The sequence below is a fragment of the Amphiura filiformis genome, chromosome 15, assembly GCF_039555335.1.
Source record: "Amphiura filiformis chromosome 15, Afil_fr2py, whole genome shotgun sequence".
Classification (NCBI taxonomy): Eukaryota; Metazoa; Echinodermata; class Ophiuroidea; order Amphilepidida; family Amphiuridae; genus Amphiura; species Amphiura filiformis.
Window position 1 is genome coordinate 54,706,011 of NC_092642.1, and position 27,047 is coordinate 54,733,057.

Here is a 27,047-nt window from a genome sequence, read left to right on the forward strand (position 1 = left end):
CATCAGGCTTGGGAACAAGAATACATGGTGAACTCCACTCACTACTACTTGGTTCTATGATATCATTGTCTAGCATATAATTAATCTCATTTTTGAGATGTTCCATTTTCAATGGATTGACTCTGTAAGGATGCTGCTTGATTGGTTTTGTATCACCAACATCTACATCATGAAATGCAGCATTTGTTCTACTTGGCGTATCAGGAAATATATTGTCAAATTTGTGAATCAAATTTGCAATTTGACTTTGTTGATCTTGAGAAAGATGACCTAACTTTGAGTCCAAATTAGTGAGCACATCAGAATTGTTCAATTTTACATTATACTCTTTGTGCTCCAGCTCTTTATCCTGGTCAAATGTGACATCAGAATTGTCATCTTTACTCTTGTCTACATTGGCGATTTTGTCTACATCGGCATGTTTGTCTACATTATCAGCATGTTTTACTGTACACACAGGTTTTGGAATGCCACTGCCACTTCTTTCAACATACTCTTTGAGCATATTTATGTGGCATAACTGCCTGCTCTTGCGTCTACCAGGAGTCTTGATAATATAATCTACTTCACCCACTTTTGACTCTACTTCACATGGGCCATGATATCTGGCTTGTAATGGGTGTCCTGGAATTGGAAACAGTACTAGAACTTTGTCACCTGGTTTGAACACTCTTTCTTTGGCATGCTTATCATACCATTGTTTCATTTTGGCCTGACCCTGTTTCAAGTTTTCCTTGGCGATATCAGTTGCTCTGTTAAGCCTATGCTTAAAATTGGAGACATAATCCAATAAATTGATATCTGATTTCTCATTGAGCCACTTTTCTTTCAACAACTTTAAGGGCCCGCGCACTGTGTGTCCAAACACTAACTCAAAAGGACTAAATCCTAAAGTTTCCTGAACAGCTTCCCTAGCAGCAAACAACAACAAGTGTACTCCCTCATCCCAGTCCCTCTGAAATTCCAAACAGTATGTCCTGATCATGTTTTTCAATGTTTGGTGGAACCTTTCTAGTGCACCTTGTGATTCTGGATGGTAAGCACTTGAGGTATACTGTTCTATACCTAATTGATACATGACCTGCTGAAATACTCCAGAAGTAAAGTTTGATCCTTGGTCTGACTGTATGGACTTGGGGAGCCCCACAAATGTGAAGAACTTGGTTAAAGCTTTCACTATTGTCACTGCTTTAATATTTCTCAAGGGTATGGCTTCAGGAAAGCGTGTTGATGCGCACATAATTGTCAGAAGGTATTGATTACCTGACTTAGTCTTTGGTAGGGGGCCTACACAATCAATAATAACCCTACTAAATGGTTCATCAAAGGCTGGAATTGGCTTTAATGGAGCAGGAGGTATTTTCTGATTTGGCTTCCCTACTACTTGGCATATGTGACATGTTTTGCAATATTCAGAAACATCTTTTCTGAGAGTGGGCCACCAGAAATGTCTCAGAATTCTTTCATGAGTTTTCTTAACACCCAAATGCCCTGCCATGGGACTATCATGTGCTATGTTAATTACTTCAGTGTGGTATACTTTTGGTACCACAATTTGGTGCACTACCTTCCACTCTTCATCGGCAGGTACATCAAGGGGCCGCCATTTTCTCATTAGCACACCATCTTGTTTGTAAAAACAGACAGAATTTTGTTCTGCTTCTTCTAGGGTCAATGCTCTTTGATTGATCTCTTTGAGTTCTAGGTCATTTTGTTGCTCCAGAATCAGCTTGTCATGACTTAATGGGTCTTTCATGGTTTCCCCAATTTGTTCATGCTCAGAGGCTGTGTCATCTTTAGGGGTATTTTTATCCCCAGGAGAAGGAAGTTTATCTTCTTTCTCATTCAACTTTGACACAAATGTGTCTTCCAAATTGTAGCCTAAGTCATCAATTTGGTTGTCCTCAATTGTTTCTAATGAGGCTCTTTTACTCATTGCCCGTGTCACTGCACATGCAGGAAATATCTCCTCTTCCTCACTATTATCATCCTGTATACAGGGCTTATTCTGTGACTATTGGGTCAGGAAAAACCTTCCCCCCTGCCAAGTCATTTCCTAGCAACATAGACACTCCTTTGACTGGTAATTCATGTCTAACTCCTATGGTTACAGGACCAGAAACTAAGTCAGATTTCAAGTTAATTTTGTGGAGAGGTACACTAATTATTTCCATCCCAATACCCTGGATCAAAGCATTACCTGCTGAACTATCCTCATTAAAGGGCAAAGTTCCTTCCAGAATCATAGACCGTGCACAACACGTATCTCGCACAATCTTAATGGGCTTTGGACTACCATTCTCACCAAGTGATACTACTCCCTCTAACACAAATGGTTCAAATTCTTCACACACCTTGTCTGTCTCACTTCCCTTTTGTGGGAATTCTTGTTTCTTGATTTGACTGACTTGTTTCTTTGACACAAGTGACACTGCACATCCCACAGTATTACTAGCAGTTTGCTGCTGTTTTTGTGCGTCTTGTCTGCCTTTTAAGAAATAACACTGGGTCATCGTATGCCCTGGTCTCTTACAATGAGTACAAGTTACTTTGGCTTTAAATTCAGTCCCAAATTTTGCTCTGTTACCTGAACTCCTGGGGTCCTCTACCACCAGCACTATGCTGTGAATTAGACTGAGGTTTCACTTCTTGTGTACCACCCTGATTTGTTCTAGGTTGATTATGGCTGAACCTGTTTGAATAACTTCTGTTATGACCAAATCTACTCCCATTCAATTTGTGAGTTAAGCCATAGTCGTCCGCCATTGTCGCCGCCTCACTTAGCGTCTTAATTTTGCTAGCGCTTTCATCCAAATGGGTTTTAATGTCAACGTGGACACATTTCTTGAACTCTTCTATAAGAACCAATTGCTTAAGTTGGCCGAAATCATCTTTGACTTCTTTTGAACCAAGCCACCTGTCAAACATTTGTTCTTTTACTCTAGCAAATTCTACATGCGTTTGATCTGCTTGCTTTCTTGAATCTCTGAACTTTTGTCTGTATGCTTCAGGCACCAGTTCATAGGCCTTAAGGACTGCCTGTTTAACTTCTTCATAATCATTACACTTCTCTATTGGTAGAGCTGAGTAAGTTTCCTGGCCTTCCCCACAAAACTACTTTGTAACAGTAGGGTCCAATGCTCTGGAGGCCATTTCAAATTTGTAGCTACCTTTTCAAAATGTTGAAAGTACTCGTCAACTTCTTTCTCTTTGAATTTAGGCACAAGCTTTACATACTTTGTAACATCAAAGCCTGACTTTGACTTTGAGGAGAAACTTGATGAGTATTTGTCACCTAGCTTAGCCAACTTCTCTTGTTCAAACTCAATTTCTTTTTCTTTCAAATGTGCTTCCAGCGCCATCTTTTCATGGCGCGCTTTGTCTTCCATTGCCATTTTCTGTTTCTCAAGTTCCAATTTTGCCACCTTTTCCTTTTCTTCAATAAACATTTTCTGTTTTTCCATATCTAGCCTTTCTTGTTTTTCTTTATTTTCATTCTCTAACTTGATCATTTCCAGTTTTTCTTTTTTTTTTTTTTTTATTTTCCTCAGTTCTAATTGAATTTCCAACTCTTTCAATTTAACTGCAGAGTCCCCACCGATTTCAGTTTCGACCTCTTTTCTCTTGCCCAAAATGGAATCCTCAAAATACTCTTCATCAACCAAAACCTCAATCAAGACATTTTTGATTACTTGTCTTCTTGTAGTTTGCTTTACTTTTAAGTCATAATGTTTGGCAAGTGCTAATAAATCAGGCTTCTTCAACTTATCAAATTTCTCCCAATCTATAGTTTCAAGAAACTCTTCTGCTTTGAACTCTGTCATACTGTACTTTCACTTTCAAGACTCAGTAAATGAATGTTAACTTTTTTTACAGTGTATTATCCCGGACGCGAGCCCCCAATTTTTGTTACGAGTCGTACTTGACTCAAGGCCAAAATCACCTTTTACCCGAACTCACACGAATGCACAACACAAATACACTGTTTATTTAAGCTAACAAAATCTAAGCCTTTAATTGAAAATAGAGTATGATTGGTACGTATATAATAACAATATCGCATATACAATAAAATCACACAATGACAGTTTTACTCTATGACTACTTAACCAGCTGTCTTCTTGTTGGTGATCCTAGAGTTCTTGCAATGTTCTGGACGACTGATGTAATATATCCTTATTCGCTTGTCCTGCGAAGTCCAGTGTACACTTGCGCTTATAAATCCTTGCGTATAAAATCCTCATACGAAAATGATGATGCTTTCTCCAATCTCCTTTGCGCTGTTATCTCCACAAATATATCTCCTTGCGCTGCTTTCTCCTCAAATATATCTCCTTGCGCTGCTTTCTCCAAAAATGGTGTTTCTTTCACCAATCACTCTTTTTCCAGGGAACCGGTTTCTTTAACACAGCTCCACTGTTTCTTGACAGATGCGTGGCCTTCACAAACTCAGCAAACTCCAGCAATTTGACAGAAGAACTTTTAATCCTTTGATGAGGAAGAGCACTTTTGTGTGCTCGCTGTCTTCTTCGTTGCTGTATTAAAATTAGCTCAATTATTGGCTATATAAACTGGTTAAAATGTACTTCTTTTTTGAAGCACGAAGACCATCACACACATGTGGAGTTTTCAATCTCACATGACATTCTGTCAAGTCCCAACAAAAACCTCCAGCTTTTTATATCAGTACTCATGCAAAAAATCCCATCATCTATTAATAAACCATTACTTCAATCACATTTTCACAACATTGCTGCAATCTTGGGATTTCCCAATATTAATTATACACATTCACCTTTCACATTACATCACTTCCTGGGGTTTTCCTGATGGTGCAATAATGAACTAGGGCTTTCCAAGTTCCAAACATAGCTCTGACTTTGTTTACAATAATTTGGGGGAATTCCAAAACGACTTTCCACACCATTATCTTGCACGTACAAGGGGTTTCCCATCTCATGAAATACTTTCAGCTTGTAAACAAAGTTAAATAATTAAATTAAATCAAATTACTCAGGGCACATCACAACTTAAATAACATTATGTTAAAATATTTGCACTCAGCAAACACAGAAATGTTCTTAAAATGTTTTATTCAAAACGTTTTAATAACATTTAAATGTCGGGTTATATAAAGGTCATGAAAACGTTTTTAAAACGTTATTGCAAATATTTTGGGTAAACATTTTTCGCAGAATATTTTTTCAACCCCAAAATAACATTCTGTTTAGAATGTTTTGTATCAAGTTTTCAAAAATGTTTTTGGAATGTTATTAAAACGTTTTTATACCCTTTATATAACCCGACACTTAAACGTTTTCTGTAAAACATTTTGTGTTTGTTGGGCAGTAGATTATCAATAAATGTTTTTAAATGTTATGAAAACGTTTTATACCCTTAATATACCCTTTATATAACCCGTCATTTAAACATTTTTGACAACCTTTTATAACCTTTTGCGAATGATGTCGAAAACGTTTTGTGTTTGCTGGGTCCTGTCTTGTTTTTAACTTTCTACGTTTAATGCTATGTTTCTAATTTTAGTTAACAAATAAAATCAACAAATCATAATTAAATAAATTTGAAGCGCTTTTTGAGCTAATAAATGTATTAAAAATTCCATCAACAGTTCTCACGACATATTGCTACAATCTGTTAATCATTTAATCATGACTCAAAGGGACAAGGGAGATTTTTCGATAATTTTAATGATCGGAAAATCTTTTGATCAAATATACTCAGTATTTGATCAGCAAATTGTTATGGTTTTTACCACTAGGAGACCCACTTTAAGCGTAATAACTTATAGTTGACCTATCTGGTCTCTATAGTGCGTGTAAAAGGAAATAGACAACGTATGGGCCTTGAATGAATAATTTGTGATGCTTCTGTGAGATATCACGAGACAATTCTCGACATTAAATATATAGATATTAATCCGCGATGTTGTAAGGCCCGCCGATCAAATAATAATAGAAAGTATAAATTGTTTATCTTTCCGTGTTTAGCATCCGAATGCCATAATGAATAAGCGACGCTGATAAAGTACTGATACTATTTTTAATTTACAATGTATACTGAATATATTATGCATTATACTCGATTATATCATAGAGATCATCACCAACATAATGTAGCAATATTATTATCTTGACAGATACAGTGACTGGTTCTCAAATTAAAATGGAAGGCGTGGGGATAAAAAAAGGCTTCGGTGTATGCAAATGTGACGAATATACGAATACAGTTTCTCGTGTTTTGGAATACAGGTGTACGTGCATACATCTGCTGGAGAAAATATTGACTACAGCTTTTACATCTACAGCATTTCCGGCTAAGATGGAGGAAATTCGTAAGTTTATAGAATTTAGCTAAGAAACTACAGCACGTTGATCTTATAGGAGACAATGTATGCACATGGCGCCCCTTATATCAAGCCTTGAGATCTCCAATTAGAACCCTTACCATTCCTCATGGGTATACGCTTTAATTATCTCAATATTTGAGTGCGAACACAAAGAAAATAGCTTCATTTAAGCACACAATTGATTGTTGCTTTTAAGAACACACACACTCACAGTTAACTATCTGTTCTAAAAACGATGAATCGCCAACTATTTAGCGAGTCAGTGATTTCGTAGTTATGTTGAGAGGCCAAACATCGTGAAGGATTATTAGTCATACCAATGTCAGCGTAATTTCGGTCAAAAATCTCACAAAAGCTATGCATACGGTGTATACCGTATACGTCTGTGTGCATAGGGTGAATTATTCCATGAAAATAAGCTACTGACTTTTTACCTGTTAGTTGAAATAGTCGTTTCATTTTATATTTAGGAGAAACTTCGGTGAAAATCGCATGTTCGTAGAATTTTAAGCCGAAAATCAATTTTGCCTATACTTTTTGTACATAGCCAGAATTTCCCAAATTTGCGTGGGCGCTCACATTATGGCGTCATAACGACATTACGTGGGGAATGTACTTATTTTGGTACACTGGATAGAGGAGACATAATTGGCGTTTATAATTGAAAATTAGGAGAAGTTTTCGCAGTCCGTGTTAAATAATATGGTTCAGTAGTTGTAGTGTTAATTCCGGTAAAGTAACAAACTCGCTGTGAGAGAGGTTTAGAAGTGATCCCCTCTCAACAACCTTTCATGGAGGAGTCTGGTGGCGAGATATGCACTCTGGCATGTGAGCACAGGTTCGTGCTCTTTACCGCACGGTTGTTTGATGGCACGTAAAACTTAGTCATTTTAAAGAAAAGTTGAACAATGACGGCGCTATTTATTTTAAATCTTGTTTTGATCTTTACAAGGGGTAGACACTTGTATAATGGCATTAGACCATCAGAAAAAGACTAATAAATGGCAAGGAAAATTTCAAAATATTTTTATCATGAAGTGTAAGGAATAATTTTTATTATTTGGCTAATTAGAATATAAAATATATAAGAGCGCCCTCAATTGTCACACAAATGTACAGTTTCTAGAACAAAAAATACCACAAAAAAGCAGAAAAAGATGAATAATTTGGTATATATATAAACAAAAATCTTTGTTAACAATAGCTAAAAATATATGTGTATATTAGTTTGATAGCTGTTGGTATTGTCCAGGTCTAGAATTAAACATTATATAATGTTTTGTTAGAAAAAAATAATAAATGAACTTATCAAACAACCGTGACCTTTTATACAATAATATTTTTTTTTAAAGAATCAGACAATTCTGAAACAATGTCTCAAAAATGACCTAATATTGGGCAAACTATACCTTGTTTATCCTTGTAACTAGAGCATTAAGCAAAATGGTTTTCTCCCGGGGGTTGCCTTTGCAATTCGTTCTAGGTCAAGCTATACTTATCTTCAATTTAAGTTGACTGTATGTAAATATCATCATCATTTAATTCAATAGGATAAAAGTAATCACAGAGTTTGCAACAGGCTCATAATTGAGTGGCTCAATATAAAAACGGCCTGTTCCACGTTTGTTTGTTTTTTCGATAAAACTTACAGGGCGCTATGTGGTGATATTTGAGTTAGCATTTTGTTTGCTACATTAGTGGAACCAATGATTTATAGCATCATTATGCTTCCTACGAGGGTTTAAAGGTCATAATGGGGCCAAATCTAAAAATTTGTTTTGTCGTGTTGTAATATAACTCAAAATGTCCCTCTCATTGCAAGGAACAAAAAGGTCAATCATTATATTGCACTAAGGTGCTTAGTTATAGAGTAAATTTGCATGGAAGCCAATTTTTCAAAATGCACCGATTCAATCGCGTCTTAAATTGCTCCACTCGACAATCGAAATAGGATTTTTTTGGGAAATGTGTAACCTCGGAATCGGATGGATCAAAGTATATGCATGTACATATTTCAAGTGGACTTTGGTTGTATTAACCCTAGAACTATGAAGTTTGGTTGTACCCCGCCCCTCTAGGATATTTTATCATTGTTTAAAATAAGCATGCGTGTTTACACTAAAAACAAACCAAGCTAATCGTAGATCCATCCTTTGCGCTGATATTAGTGATAAAATATTTTTACCCGGAGGTAGGACCGGCCATCAGGATGGGTGAGGCCTACCATTTGTTTCTACAGTAAACTCCGTGATTTTCGATTCGATCTTGTAAAACTATTCCAAGCGCTGGTGATATTGAGCTATGGAAAATTTGGTGAAAATTGCATGTTCGTAGAGTTTTTAGCCGACAATCAATGTTGCCTATACTTTTGTACATAGCCAGAATTTCCCAAATTTGCGCGCTCACATTATGACGTCATATTGACATTATTTGAGCCATGTTTACACTCATGTTTGTATCACTGGATATAGGAGACCCATAGCTTTACACTACTACCAAATATAACGGTATATGACGGTTATAATTAAAAATTGCAACAACAACAACAACCCCTCCCTCTTCGTAGTCCGTGTTCAGAATGGGTTAGCTCCATTACGTTTCATTACCTGGAGAGAATTGATCAAAAATTGAATTCCCTCCTGAGGTTCGTGTCTGTCAATGAGTTGACCAGATCACAAGGATATCATTATAGCTAGAAGTATAACACAAATGGGTCAATGAGGAAGTGAGTTTTGCCTGAGGAAATGTGTGCTTAAATGTTGATTCCTCACTACAAGAGTTATTACCTTCGATTTGGTTTAAAAAGGAGATGAGACATGATCAAATCTCTACAGGTGAAAATACAAATTTCACCGATATTATTAATTAAGTATTCATCGCTTGTGTCTGTCTGCAATCATAGATTGAATACAATAACATTCTTTTCAAAGATACTAATCTTACTTGTACGGTCCCTGTTCTTTGGCATCCATGATTCAATGCCTAGGTACCGCGTGAACGTTGTAGTGCAGGGCGATATATTCAAAATTGCATGCACTTATTGCTATGGTTGTTATTCCGATTAATTACGTCACTTTTTTGGAGAATATGTTTGAGATTTTTTGTTTGTTAAGGGGAGTAATTTGAAACCAGTTTCGACGAAAACGGACCATTTTTACATTTTGACCTCTGTGTATGAAAGTGTTTTGATATTTGATCTATTCGACCTTAAAACTTCTGATGAACTAAGCACCTAAGCAAAATGTGACAATTGACTTTCTAATTCCCTGTGATAAGAGGAACAATTTGAGATATATAACAACATGGTGAGACCCCTCGTAGGAACCGCAGGGGGCCAATAAAAAAGGAGCCAAATAAATATTTTATCCTTTCAGGTTTAAGGATGCCAAAAACATTGGTTATAATAGCCAATCTAGAAAAATGTAATGTCAAACCCTAGCGCCTGTACTATGGACCTTTGTGTGTAAAGTTTCAATACAATACATAACAATTTCACTTCTTAAAACGTTGATTTTACAACTTTAGTAAGTTACATTCATGATATTTCAAATGTGTTATAATGACCTTCGGTGGACTTTACATTTTGAAACAGTGCCCTCTCCTTTCACCCAAATGTTGGATAAGCCGTTCGTATATTGGGCCACTCAATTCTCATAATTATATTAACTTTTGTTTAACGTCCTTTATCAGAATTGCATTTTAATCACTACTGACATGTAATTGACATATGTTTCCCTTTTTCTTTTTTCGTTCCTGGCTTTGCTTTTTTCTTGTTTCTTTCTTCCTTTCTTTCATGCATTCATTCTTTTTTTCGTCCTTTTATTATTCTTTCTTTGTATCTTTCTATCTTTCTTTCTAACTATCTTTCTTTGTTTCTTTCTTTCTTTCTTTCTTTCTTTCTTTCTTTCTTTCTTTCTATCTTTCTTTCTTTCTTTCTTTCTTTCTTTCTTTCTTTCTTTCTTTCTTTTTTTCTTTCTTTCTTTTTCTTTCTTTCTTTCTTTCTTTCTTTCTTTCTTTCTTTCTGTCTTTTTCTTTCTTTCTTTCTTTCTTTCTTTCTTTCTTTCTTTTCTTTCTTTCTTTCTTTCTTTTTTTTTTCTTTCTTTCTTTCTTTCTTTCTTTTTTTCTTTCTTTCTTTCTTTTTTTTCTTTCTTTCTTTCTTTCTTTCTTTCCAATTAAAGTATCAGGTCATCCTGTTGCAGTGTATTTTAATACGACAGAAATAACTGGTAATATTTGCAAACAATATACTCGTTTGGATTTGCACCTTTTATTAGCATATCACTCTTAACATTGAGTTTTCATTCATTTTATATACAGTCTGTCCCAAATCAAATTTGGTCCCCTCTTTTTTTTTTTTTTTTTAACATGGCTTCTTATTAGTATTATTTCCTTTAAACATCGAGGTATTTTAGTGTTTTAAAATTTGTAAATAACCTGTCTGTACTCTAAGTTTGAAGGGTTTTTTAATTCTATTATCATGCATGCTTATTTTGGCTCAATCGGACGCAGTACATGCTGAAACTGAATAGCAATAATAGTTTAACTGATGTCGTCTAACGTTACACCAATGACTACAGGAAGTTTGACAAGAATTCCAAACATTTCAAAGATATTATGGTATTATAGCAATTGCATAAATGTAACACCTCTAAAAGCAAGTCAGCCTGTCTTGATAAAACTATTTTTGGGCAGGCTGTATTTTCAATACACTCATAATGCATTTTCTCATTCACATTCATATTCATCTTTTGTTTACTTTTTTGCGTTTATTAATCAGTTAGAGATCTGCTTTTACGTCACTTAAATATTGGCTATATTGGGTGCTTTATATCTCCTCTTGTTGATCGCTGCACCATGCTATTTATTTGCATGTTCTTGCATGATTCAATGCTGAATTATATGACCTTTGGTCCCTTAAAGACTCGCACAACAAAGACGACTTAAATTAAAACAAGAAACTTTATGTTATATCACAAAATGTAAATTCATTTCACCTTACTTCTATTCGCCACAAAATACGATTATGATAATATGGTTATACTTTTGGACTTTCGTTCTCGTTCACCCACGCTGTGTTGTTAATTTGTAGTTTGCTTACGATTCTTTATTTGACAGAGAAACTTAACGTACCACAAACCTCAAATTCCGAGCCTTGTGACATTAAATGCATCATAGTTCTTTCATCAGTGGGATTTGTTTTCGCTGGGCTGGTCATAATAGCTATGTTTGTGAGCAAACGATATCCATGTTCGGGACGAGTCGCGGGTACGCAGTATAAACCGGGACTAATTGGAACACCTGACGGATTGCTTAACACAGTACCTTCCGAATATGTGGATGATGGCTTCATGCTGCAAAGGATTAAATCCGAGGTAAGCTTTTTTGAAGTGATTGTTAATGGGAGTGCAAAAATCCGAATCTTGGACAAGTTACAAAGTTGCCACGATAGAATCGCTCTATTCCGTGTGATAGTAACTGGAGAGTTGACCAAGATTCTGCTCGCTGCAATGGGAGTAGCTCGAACCCCGTCGGACTCTTGTAAAGTAACATGTACGGACAGTATCATATACCATGCATACTTGGACGGACTGTCTTTTCCTTCTTCTTTGCGGTATCTTCTCCTTCTTATCTCCTGCTCCACATCTTCATGTAACAAATATTATTTTTTATTCATATGGCAGTACGATGCAAAATGGGAATTTCCACGAACCAACCTTGTACTTGAGGACATTCTAGGTGAAGGGGAATTTGGTCGTGTAATGAAAGCGCAGGCTCTCAGTATACGAGGACACACAGGGTACCAAATAGTCGCCGTTAAGATGCTAAAAAGTAAGTAAATATTCACCACGGTCCACTGTACTATTGATAGATTGTGATATATTAATTCAACGCTAACAGTATGCCTATTCTAGTTTGATCAATTCAAAATTAATGTTGTGACTAATTTGCTATTAATGTGACTGAGTATGCGTAGTACAGCTAAGTGTTGTCGTAATGCATCGCAATCTCACAAACTTACAGGTCCCACCAAGTCTCGGGTGTTGGTGATTCTAACGTATATGTGTTTACATGTGTTTACTACTATACAATTAAATTAAAAGTTTCATCTGATAACACAAATCAAAGGTACCTAGAAGGACCAGGTGTACTCAACCCCTTTCTTTGTTACGTCACTGAGTTGTTTTCAAGGAGATATATAACCCTAGAACTACGAGGGGGGGGGGGGTTATACCACCCCTAAGCTTTTTGATCCGTCATAAAAAACGCACGCGTTTACGCCCAAACGACCTAAGCTAATCGTAGCCATCAAAGATGACCATGTGTGTGTGTGGGGGGGGGTGAGGCCCCAATGATTTCCATTGCGCTCTTGTGAAATTTTTGTAGAATTTTTTGCCCGAAAATCAATGTTGTACATCACTTTTGTACATGGCCATAATTTACCAAATTTGCATGGGCGCCCTCACATTATGACGTCATAGCGACATTATGTGGGGAATGTTTCTACTTATTTTGGCATCATTGGATAGAGGAGACCCATAGCTGTACATATTATCGTATATAACGGTATATGGCGTTTATAATTGAAAATTAAGGGAGTCACAACAACTCCCCTCTTCGTAGTTCGTGTTACAAATTATGGCTCAGTTGTTTTAGGGTTATTGAATTCTTAAACTGACAATTTTTTTTTAAAAAAAAAAACATTTTAAAGTATTGTATAATATGTTTTATATTGCACACGCTGGCACCGTAACGTTATTTTCATCGCCTGAATTAACACATAGAAATAACATGAAAATCAAATACGTTGATCAAATTGCCTGAACAAGATATAAAAAGTATAATAACGCAAACACTAATAACAAATGTTTTATTAAAAAGTATTTGGCCTTGAAAAACTAGTGCATTTGTCTGCACGGAAGCGTGATGTGGTAGTTACACAAGCTATGATAATATAATTTACGGCCATGGGCCATGAATACCGTTTACAAACAATCAGATTGCAACAAATACATTTCAACCATATAAAACAAGTAATACAATTGAACAGTTGAATGTAGACGTGAGAATTTCCACGAACAACAAATTTATTTTTGTAATTAAATTGATAAAAACATGTCAGAGAATAATTAATTTGTATAACTAGTAAAATGCATTGTTGAGTGCATCCGGCATTGAATGAAAATATTGCATTGAATTTGCGTTCCGAAACGAGTAACGTTTGTAATAAATATGATAACTTAATTACAATTTATTGAACACCAAGAAACTATGATTAAAGATGAAATGCTTGGAAGTGATATGATTCTGCCACACTTTTGTGTGTATGAGTGAGTACAAGAAAGAAAATGTAATTAATAATTTTCTAGGATAAATAAATATATGATATATGATAACATATATATGAGATTTTTGATGATATACCGCAGTAAATTTACATTTTTAGAAAAATCATTGAAGCCTTTCAGATTCCACAGACCAACGCATTTATTTTACTTCAAGTAATTACGCCTTATTACAATAAACTTGCAAAACTATGTTTTCTTCGGCAATATAACCAAATTTTTTCGATCTACTACCGACCGTTGAGGCATGGTCATTGAATAATGGTACGGGAGAACAGACAAAATGCTTTGCTGAAATCAGCCAAGCTTTGCTGCCTTCACTGACGGTTCAGCTTCATTAGAGCCTTCGATACTAACAAGAGAACTTTATATAAAGTCAGCAAAGTTGCATGACTATAAACACAGATCGATGACACAACCGTAATCAATTTCCTTTGTGTTCAGTAAGTGCATAAAGAACCACTCATCAAATGCTCAAGTGGTCATTAAACCAGCATGTTTGTGGTCATTGTCTGTGGTCAATAGAAAGTCAATTAAGTGTCAAGGGGTTGTCAATTCAAGCATGCTCGTAAAAAAGATTCGATAGATTTTTGGTCAGTGGTCGTATCGGAGTGGTGTGTGTAAACTCAGCGAAACATGTCAGTTTTCTAGAGACTTTTATGAGTTTGGGCTTTTCTAAAACTAAGCCTGGTACCCCTTCGCTGGTATGTGTTACTGAAGGCAGCGAAGCTTGGTTGAGCTCAGTGAACCATTTTGCCTGCCCTCCCTAATTGAACGTACACATATGGCTGCGGTACCTTCTGTGTTTATGTTTGTGTTCCATTTATAAATGATATTAATAAATGCGTAATAAATCACTTGTTAAGAGTAAACTTGTACAACATAATGCAGGCGTTCTGAGATGTTGATGCGTCAAATGCACAAGCCCCGAGGGGGTGTATTATACGCTTTAACATCCCAGTACAAGTGCATTATGTTGTACAATTTCTCGAGTAATGGATTGACAATATAGATACTTGTTGTTGTTAGAATATATTTTTTATTGTTGAATTATATTTTGTTTAATGCACATCATCAACAAAGAAAGTGTAGACACATTTTGCAGCCAGCTGTATCTTGTATCAGTTACCAACTTTGGGCCAAAATATGTTATCATCCATAAATGGGTCATGAATCTCATCGTTTTGCAAATAAATGGGGTTAATTGGTTACTTGAGAGTATACAGAGGGAACATTCTATCACCTTTAGAGGCCATCGTCTACTCTAAATTTATCAGTTTTATTGATATAATCAAGCATTAATTTGAAAACTATGTGCTCTGGTCGTTTCAGATAACGCCACGAATGCAGAACTTCAAGATCTTATTACTGAGTTGTCGCTGTTAAAACAAGTCAATCATCCCAATGTGGTAAGACTACTAGGAGCGACTACACAAAAAGGTAAACATTAATAGTTGGAATGTGCTCTTTGGCACACTTCCTATTTTGCACTACACTTTGTCGAGACTAAACAAAAGCTGCTCATTTCTATATAGGTAGACTACGTTGGTTAAAAATGAGGGCAGCACCACTAAGAGAATGAAAAAGTAGTTTTACTTAGGTACAAAGCCGGTAACCCGATAACTTTCATGTGAGGGCGCTTTTTTTCAAAACGGCCGCCAGAATCCAATGTAAAGTAATAATACGATTCATGTAATAGATATAATTGACCATAATTTGGATTAGTATAGATAGCAGCAATGTATAACTATGTAAGGTATTAATAGGATGCTGCCAGAAAGTTACATTTGAGGGCGCTTTTCAAAATGGCCGCCAAGCATACAATTGTCACTTATGAGGTATAATATACCAGATTTTGGATTAGTATTATTAGCAGCAAAGTATAAATAAGTCACAGTATTATTAGGAAGGTATCATGAGGTCACAGTATAGGGTGCTTTTCAAAATGGCAGCCAAAATCCTATGAAAAGCATATATATACATTTAAAATGATCACTTATGATTCCATTGATAATGACTCTGCTAGAAACGAAAGCTCAGGCCACTAAAAAGTGCTTTTCGACTTATTTAAAATCCACTGTCCAGGACCACTTTTTGTCATTGTTGAATATTGTGAACACGGATGCCTGAAGATGTTTCTACGCCAGAACAGGAAGACAGCCTTACCTTGCAGTGACTACATGGGGGTTGATCCAGAGCCAAGAAGTATATCCATAGGAACAAGGGATCTAATGGCATTTGCCTGGCAAGTCTGTAAAGGAATGCATTATCTAGCATCAATGAAGGTATGATTCTAACTACGCACATGGCTTTTCAATTGCCTGAAAAGTACACGCCACACGACGAAGCACTTCAATTTAACAGTGTACAACTGTAAAATTTGCGATTTGAAATTTAACCACTACCAGCTGATTTCATGAGTACCAGCGGATTGATTAAAAGAATATGATTATGATTTATCAAGCCAATCAGCAGGATATTAGAATGATAGCAGAGCTGAAGACAAAGAAGCGTAAAATTGTTTTAAATTGTTTATTGTAACAGATCATTCAAAAATATTTAATTTAATATAATTAACCAATCAAAACGCGGTAAGAAATGCATTAATTCTCATGTGATGTTTATTTCATATTTACTATCTTTCCAGCTCGTTCATCGAGATTTAGCAGCTAGGAATGTCCTTGTTGCCGATGGTCTTATTATGAAAATATCTGATTTTGGCTTAACACGTGACATTTATGAAGGCGATACATATATGAAAAAGAGTAAGGTAAGTAATGGTTATTTTAATAACTTTTAAAGTAAGCGCGCCAAATATTACTTCTAAAAAAGAAAACATACATTTTGGATTTTAATTATGTTTACGCATCATCAAAGATGTATAAAAACATATAGAATTGCTCATTTATAATATGTGTCAAACAAACACATACAGGTTTAATCAGTAGGTTGAAGAAGATTGAAGATAACTGAAAGCTCAGACTAAATACTGCAGCAAAAAAAGTAACGCAGCTGTTATAAATACGCCTATAGCATCGGACCTGACAATTATTTTTACAATATTTTAACACAGGAAGAATGATGGTTATTTACGCGTATTTCGATAGCCAATCTGTCAAATGTCGTTGAATATTGACAACACAGTACTGCTTTTAAAGAAAAATACACGAACTTAAAAATTGCAGTTTACATATAATGAACTGTGATCAATGGATATCATGCAAGCATTGTGGCACGTAATCCCGCAGTATTTTCGCGCTACTTCAAATCAATACCAATAGCTGCAACTTTTAAAGACACTGGTGTGTTGTTAAGGGGGTACTACACCCCTCGACAAATTTGCATTTTTCTCAAAAACTAATAACACAGTGGTAACAAAAGTTATGTATATTATAGGGGCAAGAAATCCAATTACTACACTGGAATTTCAGTGACCCAAGACAAGCGGTTCGTTAATTATGATCAGAAATAAGGTACCGCTACGATGTACCTCGTTTCCTATCATATATATTGAACCGCTTATCTTGAGTCACTGAAATTTCAGTGTGGTAATTGGATTCCTTGCCCCAATAATATACATAACTTTTGTTACCAGTGGGTTATTATTTTTTGAGAAAATGCAAAAATAGTCAAGAATTTACCACAGGGGTGTAGTACCCTTTAATTGAACAAAGTTGGACGAATGGAGTATCAAAATACGCGTAAATAATTCCTCCGTCTTTCTATGTTAAAATATTATATATTAAAAAGGTAGAGGCGTATTTATAACAGCTGCATTACTTTTTCTGCAGTCTTTAGTTTGAGTTTTCAGTTATCTTCAGTTTGACACATATTATAAATGAGCAATTCTATGCAGTCTTTAGTCCTCTTTGAAATTATATGAACTCTTCTGTTCCGTGCACTAAATATTTTGTGTTGTATATTTGTTGATGAGAACTGTCTCAAGAGACTGTCTCAAAAGAGTAGTGTCTTACAAGGAGAAAACTATCTTTACGTTTCAATTATTAATGGAAATATCAAGAGTGGTGCAAGAAGATACATTGACGTAGTTGAAGTAATCAAGGACATGTTATGATGTATTTTTAGTAACTATGGCCTAGGAGAATATTGCTCGTGGGTGTGAAAACCACAAGGGCAAATACGCTCATGGAAGAGTCCTGTAAGTGGTATTTATTTTAGACGATTTTGCTCTCTAGTCAGATAATTATATGCAAGTATAAAGGTTTCTTTCCTTATTATTCAACGCTTTAGTCTCTCGTGGTCACCATTATACAACAATATTAAGTTTAAAACTTCTATACGATTGTGTCCCGGAATATTGTTCATACTTTCGATAATTAGGTCTTTTTGAAACTTGATAAGGGGGCTGGCATTTTCTTCGGAAGGGGGGATCACAAATATACTGGGGGGGGTCATAGAATTTTCAGACCAAAAATAGGGGGTTATAATTTTTTAACACCCAAAATAGGGGGGTTATAGAATTATTTAGGGCTGGTGACTTAAAATTTTCGCGCGCTGCGCGCGCATTCTTTAACTTCGCAGTCGAAATGTGCGTACAATCTATGCACAATTTTTACACGCTCCGGCGCCTTCTTTACACTTACAATAAAAATTTTACCGCGCTCCACACACTTTCTTCACTTTTAAGTTTTGACGCGCTCCGCGCCTTAGTTCCGGCAATGAATAATTTTTCTTGAGTCTGTGTAGTTGGAAGGGGGGGGTCATAAAATTTTTCGACCCGCGATAGGGGGGGTCGTAAAAAAATTTTTGCCCGCGATAGGGGGTCATAAAAAATTGACTCCGGTCACCGACATATTTGTGACCCCCTTCCGAAGAAAATGCCAGCCCCCTAATGTGTTTGTCAAAATGATCTGTTGATTACAACAATCTAGATCTTCAAAATTATGTAATACGGGTTTGTTTTGAATTTTCTGTTATAATTACTTTTGAAAGCAGGTGTGATCTTTGACCATAATTTGCAGTATCACGTTGATAATATTACACACGTAAATGTTGTTTAGACGGTTTTACGGTATTTTGATTTATATATTTTCAAAAGCCTTCTTAAGGTTATTGCGGAAATGACATACTTAGACATTGTGATATTTTTAGTAGAACCCGTACCAATCTTCCTGTGTACCAGGTTTCTTTGTCTCAATATTTGCCCGAAAATTGATACTTTCCACGAGTGCTTCTCATTTTTTGTATAATTTGCTATTTCAGAGTCGGATGCCTGTAAAATGGATGGCAATCGAGGCTTTATACGACAACATATACACAATCAAAAGTGATGTGTAAGTGAATTAATATAATTTTAAGATTTAAGCATCCTTTGTAACGGTTGAATTAGCAATGATTTATCTTCAGCTAAAATGTTCAAAACAAAGAGTCCCATAATGTCGTAATACATACACAGGTCTGAAACCAGAGAATTTGTCGCATTTGGCAGAAATAACACAGTACTCATAGCGCTGGTCATTTATATGCTATAGTGGCCAGGGTTCTAGGGTCTTGAATAGTCTTGGTTTCGGTATCGGACCTGCTGGTCTCAGTCTTGGTCCTAGTTTCGGTCCTCCTGGTCTCGAAGTCTCCGTCCGAGACCGGCTCAATACCAGCAAAATTGCACCATTCTGTGTGTTAGCATCTGGCACCCCAATCCTCATTTGCGATTGAATATGTTATCAGTGCGCAGCAAGATTTAGCAAAAGAGAATATAAAGATGAACTAAATCACAAATTGACAGTGTTTCCTCCGGACTTACTCATACATTATGATTACTTAATCATGCATTATGTCACTGTTGTTTTCCTGAAAATTTACCCGGGAGGTCATGGTAGTTCCCCTTTGTTCATTGTTATTCCTGATGGTTAAAGATCAGATAAAGCACTAATGCTAAACAAACGTTCACCACTCCTGAGAATTCCTGAAACTTCCTATATATAAAGGGATTATAAGATGAGTGGCTATTAAAGAGGATTACATAGAATTGTGAAATGTTCTTTTGTTATGGCGTTAGTGTTAATTGGGTTTACTTAACTTTAAACATGAATGGTCACAACTATAAATGCCTCCTTTGGGTTAGTTTAAGACCGATAAAAATAACGTAACCTTTTCATAAATAACATTGCATTTCATAGCCAATAACTGGTATTTGCATATCAGCTACCTCAAATAATTGGCATTAAATAACAAATCCTCAGCCAGGAGTGACAAGGAAAAACATTTTTACAAATAAAAGGATTCTACAAACAGATTTCCTACTAGGTAGTAGTTGGTAATCCACATAGAGGATACCTCATGATCGAAATGAATGCAAAGGGACATCGAAGAAAAATATTGGCGAAATCAGGAAAACTGGCTGTGCTAGTGATCACCATCATCAATTTACTTATAGGGTATGTTCCAATTCCATGACGAACATTTTAAAAGAGTTTGAGTTTTTACTATTTCTTAATATAAAAGGGAATGATCTGGTGGAAATGAAAATGTTTTATTCCTTGTAATAGCAGAGATATGTTGGATCATACTAGCAGATGGCGTAGATGCATTCATTTAGCTTTTGTCAAACAAAACTATTACCATTAAAAAGGTTCAAATAAACCGTGACTGCCAAATGGCCCCATGTAATTGTCCGACCACCCATTCGATCATTTTAGCGAAACAAATTAAACACGGGCGAAGAGCGGGCGAAGAGAATACCAGTTCAGTGGCTTATCTGGGTTTTCGTATTGAATTTAATTGAACCATACCACTTTAACGGGGGTAGGGTAGGCCATCCTACCTCGATAATGGGGGGGGGGGTAATGTTAAGGCCCAAATGCAAATTTCGTCCATTTTTACAATATATTTATATAAAATGGGCTTGTAACTTCCTATTAGAGTGGTTGCGATTTCCAAACGCTGTTATTGTACGCCCGTATGTCTATTCAAAATCATTCTACTGTATCGAAATGAGGTCGTTTATTTTGCCAGTTTTTAATAATTTGGTCCCGTTTGTTTGTAAAAATCATTCTAATAAAGCAACGGTGAGGTGTGAAAATTTGAATTCATTCACATGCGTTGTTCATACATACAGATTGTCCATTGAAATGCATCGCGACTTATTTTCACCACGAAAGAGTATAAGTTTGAAAAATTAAGTCAAAAGCATGCTCTGTTGCAGTAGACATACAACAATGGTACCACTAAATTCAAATGTCCCGCCCTCTTATGACCAGCTGGATGTGCTCCTTCGTGACGTATGTGACAACGTAATCTCGCTATAATGTTATTATAGTAGTGTTCTATTATGTCCAGTGATAGTGTCTACAACTTTTGGCTGTAATCTATTTCTGTCATTGATGGACATAACAGCTGGTTGGTTGGACTCGGCATTTTTGTTGTCTACCAACCTGCTGCCATGTCAAATAAATGCCACATACCTGTATCAAGGGGTTACAGAGCTACATGCCTTTGGGCCTTAACTGTAATTCCTTCACTCATCGTTGTATTATGCATTTCCATAGTTTATTATATATGTATTATTCCTGATATCTTTATAATGTATTATTCTTATGTATTATTCTTGTATCATGTAATGAGTGAAAAGATAATAATACATCTAATCTAATCTAATCTAATCTAATCTTGTCAATTGTAAAATCAGCACTTGTGTTAATAATGAAGACATTTTGACATAAAATTGGAGATGTTTGTATTTTTAGTATCAATGGAAAAAGAAGACTAGTATAAATTATATCCAATGGTACCATAGGTATTGAACATTCTACATTGCAATCCAGAGATGATTGCAATACACTTAATATAAAATAGAATCAGGGTATTATCATATATCAGAAGCTAAACTGTTTATATTATCAATACAAGGTATTCATATAGAAATCAACAAAAGGCCAAATCAAAGTGTGTTCGACAGACATGTTTTTGCACAGCCCAATAATGTATTAGGGTTATTTTGTAGATTATTTCATTATATCACTTTTCTTGTAATATTTCAGATGGTCGTTTGGTGTACTTCTCTGGGAAATTGTAACCATGGGTAAGTATTTTATAATAGTATTGACGACATACATTTGTTTCCAAGAGCACCAACAACATTTAGGTCTTTTAGGGGAAAATGTATATTTTTCAAAACTTTTTCAAAATTGGCTTATGTTCGACGACTTTTCCTCCCAGCTTCATACACTTTAGCGGATTTCACAAAATCTATAAAACTATTTGATAATTAGTTTGATAACTCGTATTCAGAATTAAATTTGCTGTGTCTGACTGCAGGACCCACAAAAAATTATTCTGCAGAGTTATATAGGTAGGTAACGAAGACTTACGTACTTTATTTATACTTGTGGTTGTCTTGCGTAGGTGCCACGCCATATCCTGGTTTAGCTTCTGAAAGGTTATATCAAATCTTGAAAAATGGTTATCGAATGGAGAAGCCAGAAGGATGTTCCGATGAACTGTGAGTTAAAAAAAATAATGTTATTATACATGCCTTTTTATTTTTTGGTGATATATGACGTTATTTTAATGTTAATAAGAGGACGCTTGTACTTTTTCTGTATAATGAAATCAGGGAGGTGGCCCTTACCAATTGGTACAAGGAGCGTCATAGACGTCTTGTATACATGATATTCCTTAGATGAGGTTATTTCAATACAAAACTGTTTCTTTGTTCTTTGATTATGTTCTTTTTAATATATGATGCATGAATTATACCCTACTACAGATTTCGTATTATGCAACGATGCTGGCAACTCGTCCCTACTTCCAGACCATCATTTTTTGATCTTGTAGATATTTTTGAAAGGATGTTAGAGAAAGACTCGGTAAGTTTCTTTGACCCCGTCATTTTACAAAGACGCATTCCCGATGACATAAACAATAAATAATTAATCTATTATAAGGTTTCCGTAAAAAAGCTCTTGCCGGGATATTTTAGAGAAACACAAGTTATTGTAAGCTTTTATCCTTCTGAAATGTTATAGCCATAAAAATGTGCATCGAAATTTATATCATCATGATCTTTTGTTATTTCTGTTAGGAATATTTGGATTTATCAGCTGAGTTACCGATTGATTCAGACAACGATGAAGATCTAGAAGACAAACCAGAGGCTGGGGTAATTTTCTGTCCCGTGCAGCAGCCAGTCAATGGAGGTAACATACCTGTCTCGTTTTCATTGTTACAATATCCATACAATGCAAAACTTATGAAGAGGAAATTAGCATACTTTCCATGGATGGTTATAGGCTTGATCAACAGAAAACTATAGACAATAACTCAAAAACCCTAAATGGATTTTTACAATAACTGTTGCCCATTTATTAATTTTTCTAACAAAACATTACATTATGTTCAATTATAGACCTGAATAATACCAACAGCAATAACACTAATAAACTGTATATACACACATATTTTGTAGCAATTTGTAACATAGATTTTCATTTCTATATCAAATTATTCATCTTTTTCTGCTTTTGTGGTATTTTTTATTCTATAAACTGTACATTTTGTGTGCAAATTGAGGGCGCTATTTACATATATTTTAAATTCAAATTAGCAAAATAACATTGGTTACACCTTATATTTCATGATACAATGTATTTTGAAAATTCCCTTGTCATTTGCTGATGTTCTAATGCCATTATACATCTGTTCACCCCTTGTAAAGATGCAAACGAGGTTTACGATAAATAGCGCCATCATTGTTCAACTTTTCTTTAAAAATACCCTTCTTTACACGCCATCAAAGAACCATGTGCCTGTTACACAATGGGGATATGTTTAATCATCAAAATCAGTTGCCAAGAATAAATTTCGGCGCAACCACGAATTACTAGTGGACAGGGCTAGTGGGAGCAATGGAAAATATTGGCAAAAGTATGCAGTGATGGTTTAGAGTAACAATATGTACATGAACCATTTCGTGTAAATATATGTAGTGTTTCTACGACTAAACAGTTGGTTATTAAAGTCCAGTGCAGCAGGTCCCTGTGTGAATTACCATGTACGAGTCGACTCACAAAGGCACCGGCTACACCGGTACTGTGATAACTGACGGTGTACTCGTAGAAATACTATAACTTTACATTTCACTTTCACCAAAGCATAATATTATCAGTATCTGTATATGTTTTGCCGCATACAATTCCCAATAATAGATAGGAATACGTCACCAGCCATGTCACGGCCAAGCCCAATGTCAATATAATATATTGCAGATATCATAATTACAGATTTGTTTGATTTGTTTGTTTTATTTTCAGAGGAGGAGACGAGTTTAAAGGTTCTTCTTAGCAATGCTTCATACACAGCAATCCCTGGTGCGAGTAAATCACATGAAACATCGTTTACAACGACTCCGTTGGAAACACGTGAAGAATGCAATGGCGAAGACGATTCGTATTACTGTGGAGAATGCACGGACTCAATATAGATATTCCTATCTATTTCCATTGGTAGCTGTAGTTTTGAATTTACTCGGGGACAGTATATATTTGCCTTTGATGTATGTGAGCCATGTCAGCGGCATGTGTTACAATAAACTCAACCATCATAAATATATTTCAACATATCCATATATAGTATAGTAATTTGTAATTGTCCTCAATTGGCAGTATTCCTGTGCATTAGTATTCCAACAGGATTATGCCCGATGTCAAATCTCAGTCACAGTCACGATATCGCAGCCACGATGACCTTTGAGCCGGATGTTGACGACAACAGGAAGTCAGAGAGTAAAGGCCACAATGTGTACGTGTTTTCCTTCGTAGCAAATGTTGCGGAATCGCTGGTGAATAATGCCTGCAGGAAAAGTATAGTAGATGGTCAATTGGCAATCCCAGAAATGTAAGTCAAAGTCATACACGGGTCATAAATCAAATATGCCGAAATTTGTTCGAAGACAATTCCAAAATTTTCTATTACTGATTTAGAATTCGGAACAATAGAACTGAAAAGTATTGGCAGATTTTGATTGTTACATTGACGAAACCTCTTATAAGTAATGCAATATTACTTACTTGAATTGCTAAAACAATTTTTTTCGTGCACAGAGGTATGTAACATGCTGATGTAGGCACTATCAAACTTTCAGCAATGTAGAATGTTGACTCATGTTTAAACTTTGACCTTGAATTCATCGGATTGCCTTCGTATTGCATACTTGGCTTTTGTTAATACAAGTCGGAAGTTAATATGGTTCCTGTACTGTTAAGGTATGCATACCCGAATTGGACGGAACCAATTATTGATGTTGATTCAATAACCTAGTGTTGACAGTCCTGGAAAGAATTTGGACGAAGTGGTATACAAAATATTAGCCCTGGTCTAAATCGTTTTGTGCATATGGACCAAACGGTTTATAATTTAAAGAGGTTAATATTTTAAGATTAATGTATATATCACAAGAGAAGATGTTCACCTAGTTCATGCATTGTGTGTACAAGTGTTAATAAGAAAACATGAGTTGAAATGGATGTTTCAATTAATTTAGCAGCTGCTTGGAGATGTAACCAAATACAATTCAACACAGACACAGTTTATATTTTGAGCACACTATATTTGATATATTTTTAAGTAATACAGTATATAAATGGTATTGATTTTGAATATCATCATAGAAAATCATTGTTGTACATTATTTCTCTCCCTGTTTTTATTATTAATATTATTATTGTTGTTATTATTATTATTATTATTATTATTATTATTATTATTATTATTATTATTATTATTATTATTATTATTATTATTGTAATTATCAATATTTTTTATGTTTTAAATACAATTGTAACATCCTGATTCTCTCTTTTTATGACGTATCAAATCAGTAGAATTGAAAATATAGTATGCATCCTTCTAATGTTAATGTATACGAATAGAGGGGATGAAACTGAGTAATACAAGTGTCACACATAAGAGAGAGTAATGTCGGGCTGACTATATTTAACAACAAGGGAATATTGTACATAGCCTACGTGATAGAAACAACGTTTTTGTCTGATTAAACTATAAATATTGCTTGAAATCCACACAGAGCAGCTTTTTACATTCCGGATCCTGTTTTCACTTCACAAAAGCAGTTTTTGTAAATATATTTGTAACTTTAGTAATCACGCTGGCCGTGGCTACACGTCTTTATGAAATGAATTCCAGAAAAATAAGTGTACTTTTATCGCGTAATAAATAGTGTAAGTGGTAAATTTTGATGAAATGAAAATTAACATGCCTATAGAATTCTCTTATAATTGACACCTTCCTGCAGAGGATGGCATATTGGCTCGACTAACTGCAATTTGGGCCGAAATCGGGGCCGAAATTTGCGAAGCGAACAACTGAAAGCGAGGCAAAGGTTTTTAATTACATCGTTATAGTATTAAATGCTGATTTCCTGGTCAACTGTAAGAACTAACTGAGACTTCGTACGAATGTAGTAGAAGTATAATATAAGTAACTTACGTTTAGCGTTTTGCAAATTTAAATCTGCATAATTAATTAGAACTCATTTTGAGTTTTAAAAAAATTAGTACTAATTAATTATGCAGATTGAAATAAGCAAAAACACAACTGCTTCTATTTTGCTTCTTGGGTACCAAGGCTTAGTTAGATACTACTCGCAGTTACCTAGCAAATTAGCTTTAAATATTGTGAAAATGTAATTTGAAATGGTTTCCTCGCCTTTTTCCGCTTCGCTAATCCAGGCCTGATTGGAGTTAACCGCCATCGACAGATTGAAGGGGCTAATTATGAGAAAGATCTGTAATTGACCATTTTCAAATGCAAGATGTGGCCCTGACGTGTTTGCACAGTATGAACCGGGCACCTCATTACGTTGACTGTTTAATGTTTTTCGCTGTATAGACCAAGACCGTATGTTATTGCAAGCTTTCCTTAATAAGGATCTAAGAAATCAGAGTTCCTATATACATCCGTTTTGCCAGACCATATTGCTCTCGATGACATTTTTGATTCCAACTTATCATTTATATTAAAAGAGGATTTCGTAATCCTAGCATCCTTTTTATGACATTTTCAGTAGATACAAAAAATCGTATTCCCGAAATTTCTGTTGATATTAATAATTTTGCTTTTGTGAGTTACATTGTATGCATGAATATGTGTATTACACTGCGCCATATTACGTATTACGTTCTGACAAAATCTGAAAAAGGCGAGGATGAAATTGGAGGGGGTGGTGATGCTGTGGATCACGAAATGCCCCTGCTTGACAAATAATGACCGACATGACGTTTACACCATGGACTATTATATCTGCAGGGTCAAATTTGACTCTGAATATAATCGACATAAGCACACTATGATTCAGAGTCAAT

The 27,047-nt window shown here is 35.4% G+C and overlaps 1 protein-coding gene across 1 annotated transcript in view; it reads left to right on the forward strand.

Moving 5' to 3' along the window:
* LOC140171842 (uncharacterized) overlaps nucleotides 1-25,352 on the forward strand; it is a 327,519-nt gene extending 302,167 nt beyond the window's left edge. The window contains exons 10-22 of the mRNA XM_072195172.1: nucleotides 6,158-6,352; nucleotides 10,546-10,593; nucleotides 11,483-11,739; nucleotides 12,049-12,196; nucleotides 15,043-15,150; nucleotides 15,796-15,995; nucleotides 16,358-16,480; nucleotides 18,934-19,004; nucleotides 21,708-21,748; nucleotides 22,072-22,168; nucleotides 22,436-22,535; nucleotides 22,751-22,865; nucleotides 23,979-25,352. Coding sequence (XP_072051273.1) covers nucleotides 6,158-6,352; nucleotides 10,546-10,593; nucleotides 11,483-11,739; nucleotides 12,049-12,196; nucleotides 15,043-15,150; nucleotides 15,796-15,995; nucleotides 16,358-16,480; nucleotides 18,934-19,004; nucleotides 21,708-21,748; nucleotides 22,072-22,168; nucleotides 22,436-22,535; nucleotides 22,751-22,865; nucleotides 23,979-24,148 — 1,673 coding nt within the window. The 3' untranslated portion in view covers nucleotides 24,149-25,352. The remainder of the gene's footprint in view (nucleotides 1-6,157; nucleotides 6,353-10,545; nucleotides 10,594-11,482; nucleotides 11,740-12,048; nucleotides 12,197-15,042; nucleotides 15,151-15,795; nucleotides 15,996-16,357; nucleotides 16,481-18,933; nucleotides 19,005-21,707; nucleotides 21,749-22,071; nucleotides 22,169-22,435; nucleotides 22,536-22,750; nucleotides 22,866-23,978) is intronic.
* The last annotated feature ends 1,695 nt before the right edge of the window (nucleotides 25,353-27,047 follow it).